Source organism: Salmo salar, chromosome ssa16 (assembly GCF_905237065.1).
Source record: "Salmo salar chromosome ssa16, Ssal_v3.1, whole genome shotgun sequence".
In the NCBI taxonomy this organism is placed as follows: Eukaryota; Metazoa; Chordata; class Actinopteri; order Salmoniformes; family Salmonidae; genus Salmo; species Salmo salar.
This window is the reverse complement of record NC_059457.1, coordinates 24,620,910-24,635,529: the sequence shown is the minus strand read 5'-3', so window position 1 is coordinate 24,635,529 and position 14,620 is coordinate 24,620,910. Positions and strand designations below refer to the sequence as shown.

The window sequence follows — 14,620 nt, the reverse complement described above, 5'->3', positions numbered from 1 at the left end:
GGAAAACTGAGTTTAAATGTATTTGGCTAAGGTGTATGTAAACTTCCGACTTCAACTATGTACATTTGTACAAAAAAATAAATGTTTTTGCTTCGTTATTATGGGGTATTGCGTGTAGATTGATGAGGGGGAAAAAACTATTTAAGCAATTTTAGAATAAGGGGTCTGAATACTTTCCGAATGCACTCAAATCCATCATATTATTAACACCACAGACTAGGCCAAAGTCACTGTACAATCATCCTGTCATCAGAAAACACATACATAACATGAAAGAAAACATCCCAAATCTTAGTGGTGAACTTCACACAAAAACAAAATTGTGGTTCTTTTTCTTTTTTTTTCAAACTGATGAGAATCCAGTGAAAACCAGATTCTAGCACTATCCACAGTATAGACTCCATGTGCAGTCTTAAGGCGTTGTGGTTATCCCTGATTGAAGGCTAACGCTTACCGTAGCTTTGGTCCTCTCTAAAGTAGAGCCACAGTAACAGACGTCTAGGCTATTCCATACAGTCATCAACACTACTGTACATTCAAATACATCTGAGACATAGGACCATGATCAACCAAAAATGGTATAAAGAGTTCCAGGGTACATAAAGTAGTACACAGTATCCACAGTTCTACATGCGCTACATACCTTATACAGCCTGATGGCTCTGTGCCATGACCCAGGTACATGTGACCATTGAACATTAGTCCCTAGTCCCTGTAGATTATGTCATAACATCAACCAAGTCAGAGGTGAGTTTATGGTCCCTCAAAAGCATCTTACACAACACAAAGAAAGAGAGAGATAGTGGGTGGGAGGAGAAGAGAGGAGTCAGCGGTCTTATGTATAGCCAAAAGGTTATGTGATGGTTGAATTGAGTAGTGGTTGTAGGTAGGTCACATAGGTAGGTCACATGTATCTGTTGTGCCTGGTGGCTGCTGGTGGGGGTACGCTGCTCGTGTGCTTCTTCTCGCTCCTCCCTCAGTATAGCCGCTTCTCATAACTAGAGGAGGACAACACACAGACAACAATCAGGAATGCAAGTCAAGTCTCATTGAAACTCATATTAGACTAGATATACTAGATTGAGGGTTTTGTCAAGTTGTTAGGGCTTTAAAAAGTCCTTGTCTGTACTTCTAACCCTGAGTCTTCCTGAAAACAAAAAGATAAAGAGAAAATTGCAGTAGGAAAAGTTGTGAGCACAGGGAGAATGTACTTACATGGCACAAAAGAATATCTATGATGAGAGCATGAGTAAGAGAAAGAGAGAGAAGACATTTTGACTTAACTTCCTTCAGTACTACTGTTATACTCAGGGGTAGGCAATTACAGTGCATTGGGAAAGTATTCAGATCCTGACTTTTTCCACACTAAAGCCTTACTCTAAAATGGATTAAATTCTACAATCTACACACAATACCCCATAATGACAAAGCAAAAACAGGTTTTTAGAAATTTTTCAAATGTATAAAAAAATACAAAAACTGAAATATAATATTTACATAAGTATTCAGATGCTTTACTCAGTACTTTGTTGAAACACCTTTGGCAGCGATTACAGCCTTGAGTCTTTTTGGGTATGATGCTACAAGCTTGGCACACCTGTATTTGGGGAGTTTCTCCCATTCTTCTCTGCAGATCCTCTCAACCTCCATCAGGTTGGATGGGGAGCGTCGCTGCACAGCTATTACCAGGTTTCTCCAGAGATGGCTCTGGCTAGGCCACTCAAGGACAATCGTGCTTTGTCTTGGCTGTATGCTTAGGGTCGTTGTCCTATTGGAAGGTGCACCTTCACTCTAGTCTTAGGTCCTGAGCGCTCTGGAGCAGGTTTTCAGCAAGCATCTCTCTACTTTGCTCCGTTCATCTTTCCCTCATTCCTGACTAGTCTCCCATTCCCTGCCGCTGAAAAAAGAAAACACAGCATAATGCTGACACCACGCTTCACCGTAGGGATGGTGCCAGGTTTCCTCAAGACGTGATGCTTGGCATTCAGGCCAAAGAGTTTAATCTTGGTTTCATCAGACCAGAGAAATCTTGTTTCTCATGGTCTGAGAATCCTTTAGGTGCTTTTTGGCAAACTCCAAGCGGGCTGTCATGTGCCGTTTACTGAGGTGTGGCTTCTGTCTGGCCACTCTACCATAAAGACCTGTTTGGTGGACTGTTGCAGAGATGGGAGAAATTTCCAGAAGGACAACCATCTCCACAGAGGAACTCTGGAGCTCTTGTCAGAGTGACCATCAGGTTTTTGGTCACCTCCCTGACCAAGGCCCTTCTCCCCCGATTGTTCAGTTTGGCCGGGCAGCCAGCTCTAGGAAGTCTTGGTGGTTCCAAAATTCTTCCATTTAAGAATGATGGAGGCGACTGTGTTCTTGTGGACCTTCAATTCTGCAGACATTTTTTGGTACCCTTCCCCAGATCTGTGCCTCGGCACAATCCTGTCTCGGAGCTCTACGGACAATTGCTTCGACCTCATGGCTTGGTTTTTGCTCTGACATGCACTGTCAACTGTGGGACCTTATATAGACAGGTGTTTGCATTTCCAAATCATGTCCAATCAATTGAATTTACCACAGGTGGACTCCAATCAAGTTGTAGAAACATCTCAATGATCAATGGAAACAGGATGCACCTGAGCTCAATTTCAAGTCTCATAGCAAAGGGTCTGAATACTTATTTACATAAGGTATTTCTGTTTTACATTTTTAATACATTTGCAAAAATGTCTAAAACCTGTTTTCACTTTGTCATTATGGGGTATTTTGTGTAGATTGATGAGGAACATTTTGTATGTAATACATTTTAGTATAAGGCTGTAATGTGATACAATTTGGAAACAGGGAAGGGGTTCAAATACTTTCCAAATGCACTGTATATCCGCAAATGGCCAGTGTGGGTGCAGGATTCTGCCCCAGCTAAAGCAGTTACAATTCTAGCACAATAAATCAACCAATCATAGTCAAAACGTAATTACTTGCATCTGCTGTTACTGCTTTGACTGGAGCGAAAGCCTGCACCCACAATGGACCTCGTATGGTAAGACTGCCAATCCCCGGTGTAAGTAGCAACTCCTAAACAACATGTAGTCAAGGAGATACGGACGCCACTGGTGAGAACAAACACACACACATACTACCACCCAGAGCAGAGTTAAAGGACACATCGGACACAGGCACAGAACATGAGACAAAAGGGCAGGTTAGTCGATCACAGAGGAGAGGAGCACAAGATCTATAAGGAATTCCAGAGGAAAGGATGTGTAAGCGATACCAGAGGCAGGCAGGGACAGACTTACGAGTGTAGCCCGTGTACTCCCCCCTCAACCTGAGCTGACATGGTCCTCTTCTCAAACTTCAACTCCCCAGAGTACATCATGGACCTGGAATAACATACAACAATGCATCATCAAAAATGGAACAGAGAGACACAGATCATATCAAAGAAGTGGAATACAACAACACAGTCTAACTTACCGCAGTATGCAGAGGCTCTTGGCTCCGATATCTTGGCAGCCATGTTGTATGCCAGCAATGAGATAGGGGGCAAATTTATGGATGGAGCCTTTATCCTGGACCGACCCTGACACACCCTGAGCCACCTTCACCTTGTCCCCCTCACTGTCGAGACACACACACACACATCCCCCTCACTGTGGAGTTACACACATCTCTCTCCTTGGCCCTATTACTGAAAATAAACAAAACAATCTGTCTCCCTCTCTCTACCTGAAGTAGCGTTTCTGGCTGCTGCTGTTCTTCTCCATGGCGTCCAGGGAGCCCATCCCGCGGTACTTCTTTAGTCGCACGCCGTCCGAGAAGAAATACTCCCCCGGGGCCTCCGTGGTAGCCGCGAGCAATGACCCCATCATCACTGAGGGCACAGAGGTCAGGGATCAGAAGTGAAAGGAGGTAAAAGTCTGACCATCAATAGTAGTCTATGATGTGGATTTTCCGGTTTATGGAAAAAGGTTAAATATGCTGGGTGGGTTCAACACACACACACACACACACACACACACACACACACACACACACACACACACACACACACACACACACACACACACACACACACACACACACACACACACACACACACACACACACACACACACACACACACCTGTGGATGCCCCGAGAGCGAGAGCTTTGACCACGTGTCCAACGGTCTGGATGCCTCCGTCTGCGATGACAGGCACACCGAAACGCCTGGCATACTCTGCCACCTTGTACACTGATGTACCCTGGGGACGCCCACATGCCATCACTGGCACACAGCACAAAGCAACGTGTCAGCAACATGTCAGCAATTCGCAAATAGTTTGTCTTTTTAACTAAACAGTCAAACTTCACTCTCCTCACTCCCTCTCCTTCTCCCTCCCCATTTGCTGTTCCTCTCCCTGTCTCTCCGTACCTTCCTGGGTGATGCAGATGGAGCCACAGCCCATCCCCACCCTCAGAGCATCCACACCCGCATCTATCAGATTCTTAGCCTGTGCTGCAGTCACCACTACAGAGAATGAAAATAGAGGATGGGGAGAAAGAGAGAGAGAGACAGAGAGTGAAAATGCAAGAGAGATTAACGTGAAAGAGGCATTGCTAGAGAAGGTAGAGGAGAGCAGACTCACCGTTTCCTCCCACCACCTGTAGTTCAGGGTATTTCTGTTTGATGTAGTTGATCATGTTGATCTGATAGACAGAATTCCCCTGGGAGGAGTCCTACATGGTAAACAGACAGGGGTTAGAGAGGAGTGGAACACAAAAATACAATATAATAACCCAACCCCTTCCCCAGACCCACCAGCACCACCATGTCGACACCAGCCTGCATCAGCAGGTCCAGTCTGTACTTGTCCTCCTCTCTGGTTCCGATGGCAGCTCCACACAGCAGCTGCTTCCTGGAGTCTTTAGAGGCCAGAGGGTAGTCTCTGTTCTTCTTCAGGTCTGTCCTCGCTATGATGGCCACCAGCTCATCACTGTCATTCACTATGGGCAGCTTACCTAAGAGAGACAGAGGACACAAAAGGAGAAGTTCTCTAAAAAAATTGTAATTTACCAAACAAAGATAGATATTTGATCATGTCCTGTCTGAGTAAAGTGTCTCTACAGAACATTGTGTTACCTTTCTTGCTGCGCTGCAGGATATCGTTGGCTTCTTTCAGTGTTACACCAGCTGGTGCAACCACTAAATCTTCCCTCTTTGTCATGGCCTGCAAGAATCAACCATACATGTAAACCTCACAGGAATAGTATTCAATACGACAAGACTCACCCAGTTAACAATATATGTGTTGACAATTGTAATGACTGTATGTCCAAACAAAGATGTCATACAAACATGTCAAGCACAAACATACCAACCCCACAAACACACACCTCTTCCAGGGGTCTGTCATGGTCTTTCTCGGAAAGGAAGTCGATGTCTCGGGAGGTGACGATACCCACGAGCTTGCTTCCCATCTTTCCCGTCTCTGTGACGGGGATGCCAGAGAAGCCGTGGCGGACCTTGGCTTCGAACACGTCTCCCACCGTGTGGTGAGGACTCATTACCACCGGGTCTGTGATGAAACCCTGCTCAAATTTCTGACCACAAATAAATCATTTAAGAAACATAATTCAGCAAATGTACCAGGAGGTTTGAGTGTATTCACGCATTGTTACATTGTCACAATGTCATTTGACATGAGACATTATACTGTTGATGTAGTGGTATATCAATACATTTGTAAATCAATATATATCTGTAGGTTGTCCAACCGCTAGCCTCCATCTTACCTTGACCAAGCGGACCTCGTTGGCCTGGAACTCTGGAGTACAGTTATGGTGCATGATCCCAATCCCGCCCATGAGCTACGACACACAGTGCACTGACCAATCAGGGTTAGCCAAACAAGATGTTTGCCCAATGAGACTTCAATATACCAGAGTCCAGGTATTATCACACATGTTTTGGGGGGCAATACATAAAAAGCCACAACCAAAAATACCACTAGTATATGACGTTTTGTGAAATATTTGTGGCCTTGTCTTATTGGTGTTGGCTGGATGAGAAGATGAGGAGTGGCTCTATACTCACAGCCATAGCGATGGCCATGGAGGACTCAGTGACTGTATCCATGGGAGATGAGATTAGAGGAGTCTTCAGGGTGATCTTCCTGGTCAGAGCTGAAGTCAGGTCCTGGGAACAGGAAGTAGACAACGTCACACTAACATCACATTACAGGGATGAAAAAAAAGTAACTACAAAAATAATAGCACCCTGTCAACCAAACATCTGTGACTCAGGCAAGACCACTCAGAACATGCAATACCTCATTGCCATTAGGTGGCACCATGGACATGAGCTGTCCCTGTTAAGTCCTGATTATACAGTCATATACCACAGGGGATGTACGCTTCTGCCAGTAAAGAACAAACAAGCTAAAAACACCAGCACCTGTAGCCTACTAAAGCAATTACACAGGACATGACTCTGACTCGCAGCCATGAGGGACTGGTGTTGCTGTTCTCATCAGGGTTGTTCAAATCAAATTCTATTGGTCGAGAACACATATTTTGCAGATGTTATTGCAAGTGTAGCGGAAATTCTTATGTTCCTAGCTCCAATAGAGCAGTACAAAACAATACACGCAAATCCCCCCACAAAATAAATTAAGGATTTAAGAAATATAGAAATATTAGAACGAGCAATGTCAGAGTCCGGAATGTAAGTATACATGCATATGATGGTGTGTATAAACAGTATGGACAGTATATGAATAGAAAAGGTGTGTACAGCAGTAGTTATATAGATTGATCCTTCATTAGAATACAGTATATACATATGAAGTGGGCAAAACAGTATGTAAATCTTATTAAAAAGGGACTGGGCAGAGGCCAGCTAGTGGTGACTATTTAACAGTGGCCCGGATATAGAAACTGTTTTTCAGTCTCTCTGTCCCAGCTTTGATGCACCTGTACCGTCTCTGCCTTCTAGATGGTAGCAGGGTGAACATGCCGTGGCTCTGGTGGCTGAGGTCCTTGATGATCTTCTTGGCCTTCCTGTGACACCGGGTGCTGTAGATGTCCTAAAGCAGTGGTTCCCAAACATTTTATAGTCTGGTACTCCTTCAAACATTCAACCTCCAGCTGCGTACCCCCTCTAGCACCAGGGCCAGTGCACTCTCAAATGTTGTTTTTAACCATCATTGTAAGCCTGCCACACGCACACTATACATTTATTAAATATGAGAATGAGTTTGTCACAAACCGGCTCGTGGGAAGTGACAAAGAGCTCTTATAGGACCAGGGCACAAATAATAATACAATAATAATCTATAATTTAGCTCTTTATTTAGCCATCTTACATATAAAACTATTTGTTCATCGAAAATGGTGAATAACTCATCACAGGTTAATGAGAAGGGTGTGCTTGAAAGGATGCACATAACTCTGCAACATTGGGTTGTATTGGAAAGTCTGTCTTAAATCATTTTCCACACACAGTCTGTGCCTGTATTTAGTTATCATGCTTGTGAGGGCCGAGAATCCACTCTCACATAGGTGCGTGGTTGCAAAGGGCATCAGTGTCTTAACAGCGTGATTTGCCAAGGCAGGATACTGAGTGCAGCCCAATCCAGAAATCTGGCAGTGGCTTCTGATTAAATTCAATTTTCACAGAACCGCTTGTTGCAATGTCGATGAGGCTCGCATTCAGATATCGGTAAGTGGACTGGAGGCAGGGCATGAAAGGTATAACAAATCCAGTTGTTTGTGTCATCCGTTTCGGGAAAGTACCTGCGTAATTGCGCACCAAACTCACTCAGGTGCTTCGCTATATCACATGACATTGTCCGTAAGCTTGAGTTCATTTTCACACAAAAAAATCATACAATGATGGAAAGACCTGTGTGTTGTCCTTGTTAATACAGACAGAGAAGAGCTCCAACTTCTTAATCATTGCACATTGAATAGCATATTGAATATAGTTGCGGAGAGTCCCTGTAATCCTAGATTCAGATCATTTAGGCGAGAAAAAAACATCACCCAGACAGGCCAGTCCTGTGAGAAACTCATCATCATGCAAGGGGCCAGACAAGTGCAAATTATGGTCAGTAAAGAACTTTAAGCTCGTCTCTCAATTAATATATATATTTTTTAATACTTTGCCCCTTGATAACCAGCGCACTTCTGTATGTTGTAAAAGCTTTACATGGTCGCTGCCCATATCATTGCATAGTGCAGAAAACACATGAGAGTTCAGGGGCCTTGCTTTAACAACGTTAACCATTTTCACTGTAGTGTCCAAAACGTCTTCCAAGCTGTCAGGCATTCCCTTGGCAGCAAGAGCCTCTCGGTGGATGCTGCAGTGTACCCAAGTGGTGTCGAGAGCAACTGCTTGCACGCTTGTTACCACTCCACTATGTCTCCCTGTCATGGCTTTTGCGCCATCAGTACAGATACCAACACATCTTGATACCAACACAAAGTTCAATTGATGTCACAAAGCTGTCCAGTACTTAAAAAACATATCCTCTTAATTGACCCCCCCATAAATGTCTTCCTTAATTGACCCCCCATAAATGTAACGAACATATACCAGGAGCTTTTTTTGGCCTTTTCCCCCAGCATTGTCCCAGCCATATCCGCGACAGCAGGAATAATTAAGTCCTCCACAGTAGTATGGGGCTTGCCTGTCCTAGCCACTCGGTAGCTCACCATATAAGACACTTCTAGCCCCTTCTTATTCATGGGATCTGTGGCTTTTATACATGTCTTACTACTCAAATTCTTAATTCTCGCTCCAAAAGCTCCCGCGGCTTGTTTTTCAAATTGGCATGTTTTGTTTCTAAATGTCTGTGCAAGAGTGAAGGTTTCATCAAGTTGTGAGATACTTTTGCACATATAACACACTGTGGCTGAGGAAAGGCACTACTCCCAATATAAGTGAACCCCAAATCAATGTAGTTCTCATCATATTTGCGCCTCTTCGATGGTCCAACGTCGCTGTCTGTTGTTTGGTACTTTCCCGGGTAAGGGGGCAGTAGCTCTTTGGCTGCATCAGAGTCACAAATGTCAGTGTCCATGCTAGCTGGGCTAACAACAAATGTAGAATTACTGATGCTAGCATTGGATGTGCTCGTGGAAGCAGAACAACTTGTGTCGTCGACAGGTCCAGGTTCAGTACTGCTGGTAGTAGCAGTACTACCAGTAGAGCTGGTATGTGTCTCTATGGACGCGGGCCTTACTTTTTTTAACCATTTATAATTTTTCGAGTAAACGGAATGAGTAGCAGCTACGTTTGGCTACATATGGACCATTAGTGCAATTCCCGCGAGAGAGTAACGGTTAATGTGATTGGATGTTAATTATTTGACTAGGCTACCTGTATTTGACATTGTGTTGTTATTTCGCTGAACACTAGATGGTTTAATTTTATTTTTGGCAGTGAAACGAGGCTACCCAGGCGAGAAAAATACCTAACTTAAAAAAAAAATTGAATCACATTTTTAGTTGGCATTGTGCGTACCCCTGGGGAATACCTGTCCTAGAGGGCAGGCTGTGTACCCCCGGTGTGCCATTGGGCTGACCGCATCACTGTCTGGAGAGCCATGCGGTTGCGGACGGTGCAGTTGCCGTACCACGCGGTGATACAGTCTGACAGGATGCTCTCAGTGGTGCATCTAGAAGTTTGTGAGGGTCTTAGAGGCCAAGACTAATTTCTTCAGCTTCCTGAGGTTGAAAAGGCACTGTTGCACCTTTTTCACCACTGTTAGTGTGGATGGATCATTTCAGGTTGTCAATTATGTGCACGCCAAGGAACTGTAATCTTTTCACCCTTTCCACTGCGACCCCGTTGATGTGGATGGTGGCGTGCTCCCTCTGTGGTCTCCTGAAATCCAAGATCAGCTCCTTCATTTTGTTGAAGTTGAGGGAGAGGTTATTTTCCTGGCACCACTCCGCCAGGGCCCTCACCTCCTCCCTGTAGGCTGTAATCAGGCTACTACGGTTGTGTCGTCTGCAAACTTGATGACTGAGTTGGAGACGGCCGTGGCCACGCAGTCATGGGTGAACAGGGAGTACAGGAGGGGGCTGAGCACCCACTCTTGTGGGGCCCTCGTGTTACATTTTACATTTTAGTCATTTAGCAGACGCTCTTATCCAGAGCGACTTACAGTAGTGAATGCATACATTTTATTTGCTCTGTGTTGAGGATCAGTGTAGCGGACGTGTTGTTGCCTACCATCACCACTTGGGGTCGGCCTGTCAGGAAGTCCAGGACCCAGTTGCACAGGGCGGGGTTTCTGACCCAGGGCCCCAAGCTTAATGATGAGCTAAGAGGGCACTGTGGTGTTGAAGGCTGAGCTGTAGTCAATGAACAGCATTCTTACATAGGTATTCCTCTTGTCCTGATTGGGTAGGGCAGTGTGAAGTGCGATGGTGATTGCGTCATCAGTCGATCTGTTGAGGCAGTATGCAGAAACAATTTGGACATCTTGAAGCAAGTGGGGACAACAGACTGGGATAGGGAGAGATTGAACATATCCGTAAACACTCCAGCCAGCTGGTCTGCACATGCTCTAAGGTTGCGGCTAGTGATGCTGTCTGGGCAGGCAGCCTTGTGAGGGTTAACACACTTAAATGTCTAAATCACGTCGGCCACGGAGAACGAGAGCTTACAGTCCTCGTGAGCGACGGCACTGTGTTATCCTTGATTGTGTTTAACCTGTCCGGGAGCAAGGCGTCAGTGTCCGCGACGTGGCTGGTTTTCCCTTTATAATCCGTGATTGCCTGGAGTCTCTACAAAATAGAATTGCAACTCCACTTTACCTCTGTACCGACATTTTGTCTGTTTGATTTCCTTACAGAGGGAATAGCTGGAGTGTTTGTACTCATCCATGTTCCCAGTTACCTTAACGTGGTAAAATGTGGTGGTTCACGCTTTCAGTTTTGCGCGAATGCTGCTATCTATCCACGGTGTGCGTGTGTGTTTTGTCCTGGGCATGTTTGCACAGGCACAGAAGCTGAGAATCCCTTTGAGGTTTTGTGTGTGTGTGTGTGTGTGTGTGTGTGTGTGTGTGTGTGTGTGTGTGTGTGTGTGTGTGTGTGTGTGTGTGTGTGTGTTCACACGTTATTCAACTGAGAGAAACACTCAGCAACCTCCAGTCCTGAGAGAGACAGAGGACCACATGAGAGAAGTTGCTGCACACACACGACTTCTATGTACGTCTGGTTATGATATCATATGTATTTGTATGTTCCAGACAACAGCAATGGAGTTGACTAAAGCTGTAGCGTGGCTTTGATATTGTATATGTAGCTTCTGTTGTTATTAGCAATGAAAAGGTCAAACAAACTCACCACTTCATCAGAGTTAAAGTCTATGAAACCAGGAAGAATCAGGAAATCACTGTAGAAAGAGAGAGAGGGGGAGAGATAGAGAAAACGATGTAAGGTCAGACAAGTCCTTTTGCCAAAGAGTGAGAAAACGGATTGGTGAACTCTCCTCACCCCTTGCCTCCCATCACCAGTCCCATGAACCCTAACCCCTGGCCAGCACAGCATCACATCCCTACACTCTTAACCACTCTGCATATCACTCATACAACCTCACACAGTGTGTATTGGAGATAAAGCCTCTTTATAACACTCCCACTGTACTGGATGTGACAATTTGATTGTCTCTCTGTGTAAACCTCCATTAGGGCTGATAACACAAGTCTAATGTGCTCATTCTAATTTTAAAGTAAGGATGCATAATGATCCTTATTCTACTGGTCTGGTCTCACCATATCGTCTCAGCAGTCAGTGAGTGTTTGTTTGTTTCTACTCTCGGGGCAGCAACATGGCGTCTGGCTCTGAAGTTTGCCAAATTATATTTATGGTAATAATACTAGTATCTTACCACAACAGTCAACCTGGCGGCAGGGTCTTATTCATGCATTTCAGAGCTCTCTGAGTTATCGGGAACTGTGAACACATCTGTTATACTTCCGTAGTTGCCACATAAGTAAACAATTCAGCAATCAGCAACATGGACAGCACCGCGAGCAGCGCTCACCAACAACGCAGTTTCAGCACCGCTGTCATAGATAGCGCCACGCACCTGTTGAGGGTGTGGCTACAGGCTGAAGGCCTCTTCATTGACTCCCTCTTTCATAACTTTAAATTGCACAATTATAGCAATTTCAATCAATATCATTGGAAATGCTGCTCTCTAACTCTGGTAGAATGTATACAAAATATTACTTGTATGTGAGTCCGTCCCCGATAGAGAAGAGCTGCTGAGCCGCGAGTCCATCTTCAGGCACGTACCCTGTCCCTCCACTGATCAGATAGTCAGCCATGCTGAAACACACACACACTTACATTCCTTCCTCTCTCCCATATACTGTACATAGGCATAACCCTGTTGACCATAACGGAGGCGAAGAGCTTCTAGAATCTGGACTCTAATGCAGGATTTGTAGTTTTCACCCTGCAGATTAAACATATAGACAGATTTAATGATGTAATCCCCCATAATACCGTATCTCCATGTTTCATCTTCATGAATGTTTGTGAAAATTCAAAGAGCGCCTGGGTAGAATACATGATCGTAAGTAAACTAAATTTTTGTTGTTGCTCAACAGTTTATCCACCTTTGCGTAAAAATGCATTGAAAGTATAGGGAGCGTTACTTGTTTCACTGCGACCAGCGGTCAGAGTTTACCCACCTATTTTTCCTTTAACCACATCACTGATGCTCGTAAAACCATGTCATCGAGAGCTGGCTGTAACCTACCGTTTCTTGTTTTTGCGTGATACAAGGGAATACACTGTATGTAGTTGTCTTTCTTCAGCACCTTATGATTATGGATGGCTGTAGGACAACATCACAAGCTTACCTTCAGTGTGGTTGTTTACCTCTTGATTACATAAATACATTGGCTCTGTGGTCTGGATATGTTGGTCAACCTACAGACTCTATAACCCTGTCAATGGAAACTCAGTCTGTGTGATGGTCATGCAGCAGGTAAGAGGCTTTAGTTACATCACTGTCTCCTGGGTAGCAGCTAACTGGGATTTATAAAGCTCACTGACCACCTCAATGAAAAAAACCTTGACTGGCAGATTAATATTTTGGAAGTTACTGTAGTTCATGTAGATGAAAGCCAGTAATTCCCTAGGCTAGTGGCTTCTGGGACCCTGTCAGGGCCTCGTTCCTGACTGATTGTTAGGGCAATTGGAGGTTAGCTGATTATGACTGGTACGGTATAGCTGTTTTGTTTCTCACCTGTGTGTGTGTGTGTGTCTGACTCACCTCTCAGGTTCATATCCGGCTTGGATGCGCGTGGCGCTGTATCTCTGCGCGGCCGTCTCGTGGCCGTGAGGGTTGGTGTGTGTGTAGGCTCCATGGGGGTTGGCATTGGGGTGTGTGTGTTCCCCTTCGTGGGGCAAGAGGCGCGGCCTAGCGGGCTCGGTATCACCAACGATACGGCGGTAGTCGATCTGGTAGGTGTCACGCTCACCTTCACCAAACCGGTCGTAGCCTTGACCCTCCATCTCAGAGAAATCCAGAGGAAACCGAAGCCTCTCGCACACTTAAGGTCTCACTCACGTCTCAAATGCACATTCAATGCCTAACAACTACAATGAGTCACACACCTGACATGTCACACACACACCTGCACATCAAATACCACAAGAAAAGGCTTCCCCAGAGTGTGTGTTCTTTCTCTAACACACTGCTGACGCAGAGTGGTCTGTGTCACACTCGTTATAAGAAATACACACAGACACACTATCTCACAGCTGTGTCTTATCTCTTATGACGATATCAGTAGGACAAATTGAAATCATCCGGTCTGTGTCTTAAGGGTATTCCCTTGTCTTCCAGCCTCTCTGCAGATACAGTGCATGGGAGTTGAGGCCCGAGATTGGAAACCCTGATGTTCCTGAGATAGAATGACAGTTCCCTCTCTCTCTCTCTCTCTCTCTCTCTCAGTCAGACAGACGAGGGAAAGGTGGGTCACGTTGCAGGCTCAGAAGGACTTTGAGTAGGAGCCGGCTGAAGTCCCAGGTCCTGGATGAGGCTGAGTGAGTGTCACCTAGATGTCCCCTGGATGTTCCCCGGTCTCAGGCAGTGAGGTGAGCCCCAACAAGGAGCGAGGAGAGGATGCTGTGAGGGTAGAGCAACCCCCTGAGTCCTGGAGAGCCCTGGGAGCTGAGCTAGTGGAAGTGTGAGAGATAGAGAGCAGTTTGTTTCTGAGACTACCAGACTCTTTTTCCTCCACTCTCCTCTCCTGTCTTAGCTCTGTTTGTGACTGTAGCAGACGTCAGTCCTACAAAGAGGATTGGAGGAATTAAAGCAGGAGAGGGCATCTAGGTGGAGTGGAGGGAGGAGAGAGGGAGTGAGAGTAGAGTGATAGAGGGGGCGGAGGGAACGGTTGGGGGTGGCGAGATGACACACTTTCCCTTCCCAGTATCGCCATGGTGAGGGGAGTGTGTGTTACCAGTCTCTGACAGCTTTGTGTAGGCAGGTTAGCTAAACTAAACTCTGTGCTGCTCTGAACCCATTGACTGAGCAGAGGGTGACTGGGTTGCTAGGGACGCTCTCAGGAACATCATCTGCAGATGACTGCTTGTGACAATTACTGAGGGATTGGAC

General features: G+C 45.4%; 1 protein-coding gene across 3 annotated transcripts; it reads right to left on the bottom strand.

The window, feature by feature from the left end:
- On the bottom strand, positions 1-14,395 carry LOC106573524 (inosine-5'-monophosphate dehydrogenase 1b). 3 transcript variants are annotated; one of them, XM_045697086.1, is made up of 15 exons: positions 12,220-12,388; positions 11,332-11,380; positions 6,068-6,169; positions 5,767-5,841; positions 5,368-5,574; positions 5,114-5,201; positions 4,793-4,992; positions 4,620-4,710; positions 4,406-4,501; positions 4,115-4,258; positions 3,718-3,862; positions 3,466-3,609; positions 3,288-3,371; positions 2,967-3,063; positions 1-998 (listed from the first exon to the last, which is right to left on the bottom strand). In XM_045697086.1, exons 1-14 carry the CDS (start codon positions 12,315-12,317, stop codon positions 2,979-2,981), a joined length of 1,608 nt encoding a protein of 535 aa, XP_045553042.1. In that variant the 5' UTR covers positions 12,318-12,388; the 3' UTR covers positions 1-998; positions 2,967-2,978. The 3 variants fall into 3 exon arrangements, with proteins under 3 accessions (XP_045553042.1, XP_014004126.1, XP_045553043.1); XM_014148651.2 differs by lacking the exons at positions 2,967-3,063; positions 12,220-12,388 and adding an exon at positions 13,274-14,395; XM_045697087.1 differs by lacking the exon at positions 2,967-3,063.
- Between the last annotated feature and the right edge of the window lie 225 nt (positions 14,396-14,620).

Coding starts and splice junctions, on each gene's coding strand:
- LOC106573524 (XM_014148651.2), bottom strand. CDS start 13,515: ATGGAGGGTCAAGGCTACGACCGGTTTGGTGAAGGTGAGCGTGACACC. Junction 5,842..6,067: donor CCATGGCCATCGCTATGGCT/GTGAGTATAGAG, acceptor TGTGTGTCGTAG/CTCATGGGCGGGATTGGGAT. Junction 4,993..5,113: donor CCTGCAGCGCAGCAAGAAAG/GTAACACAATGT, acceptor TGTCTCTCTTAG/GTAAGCTGCCCATAGTGAAT.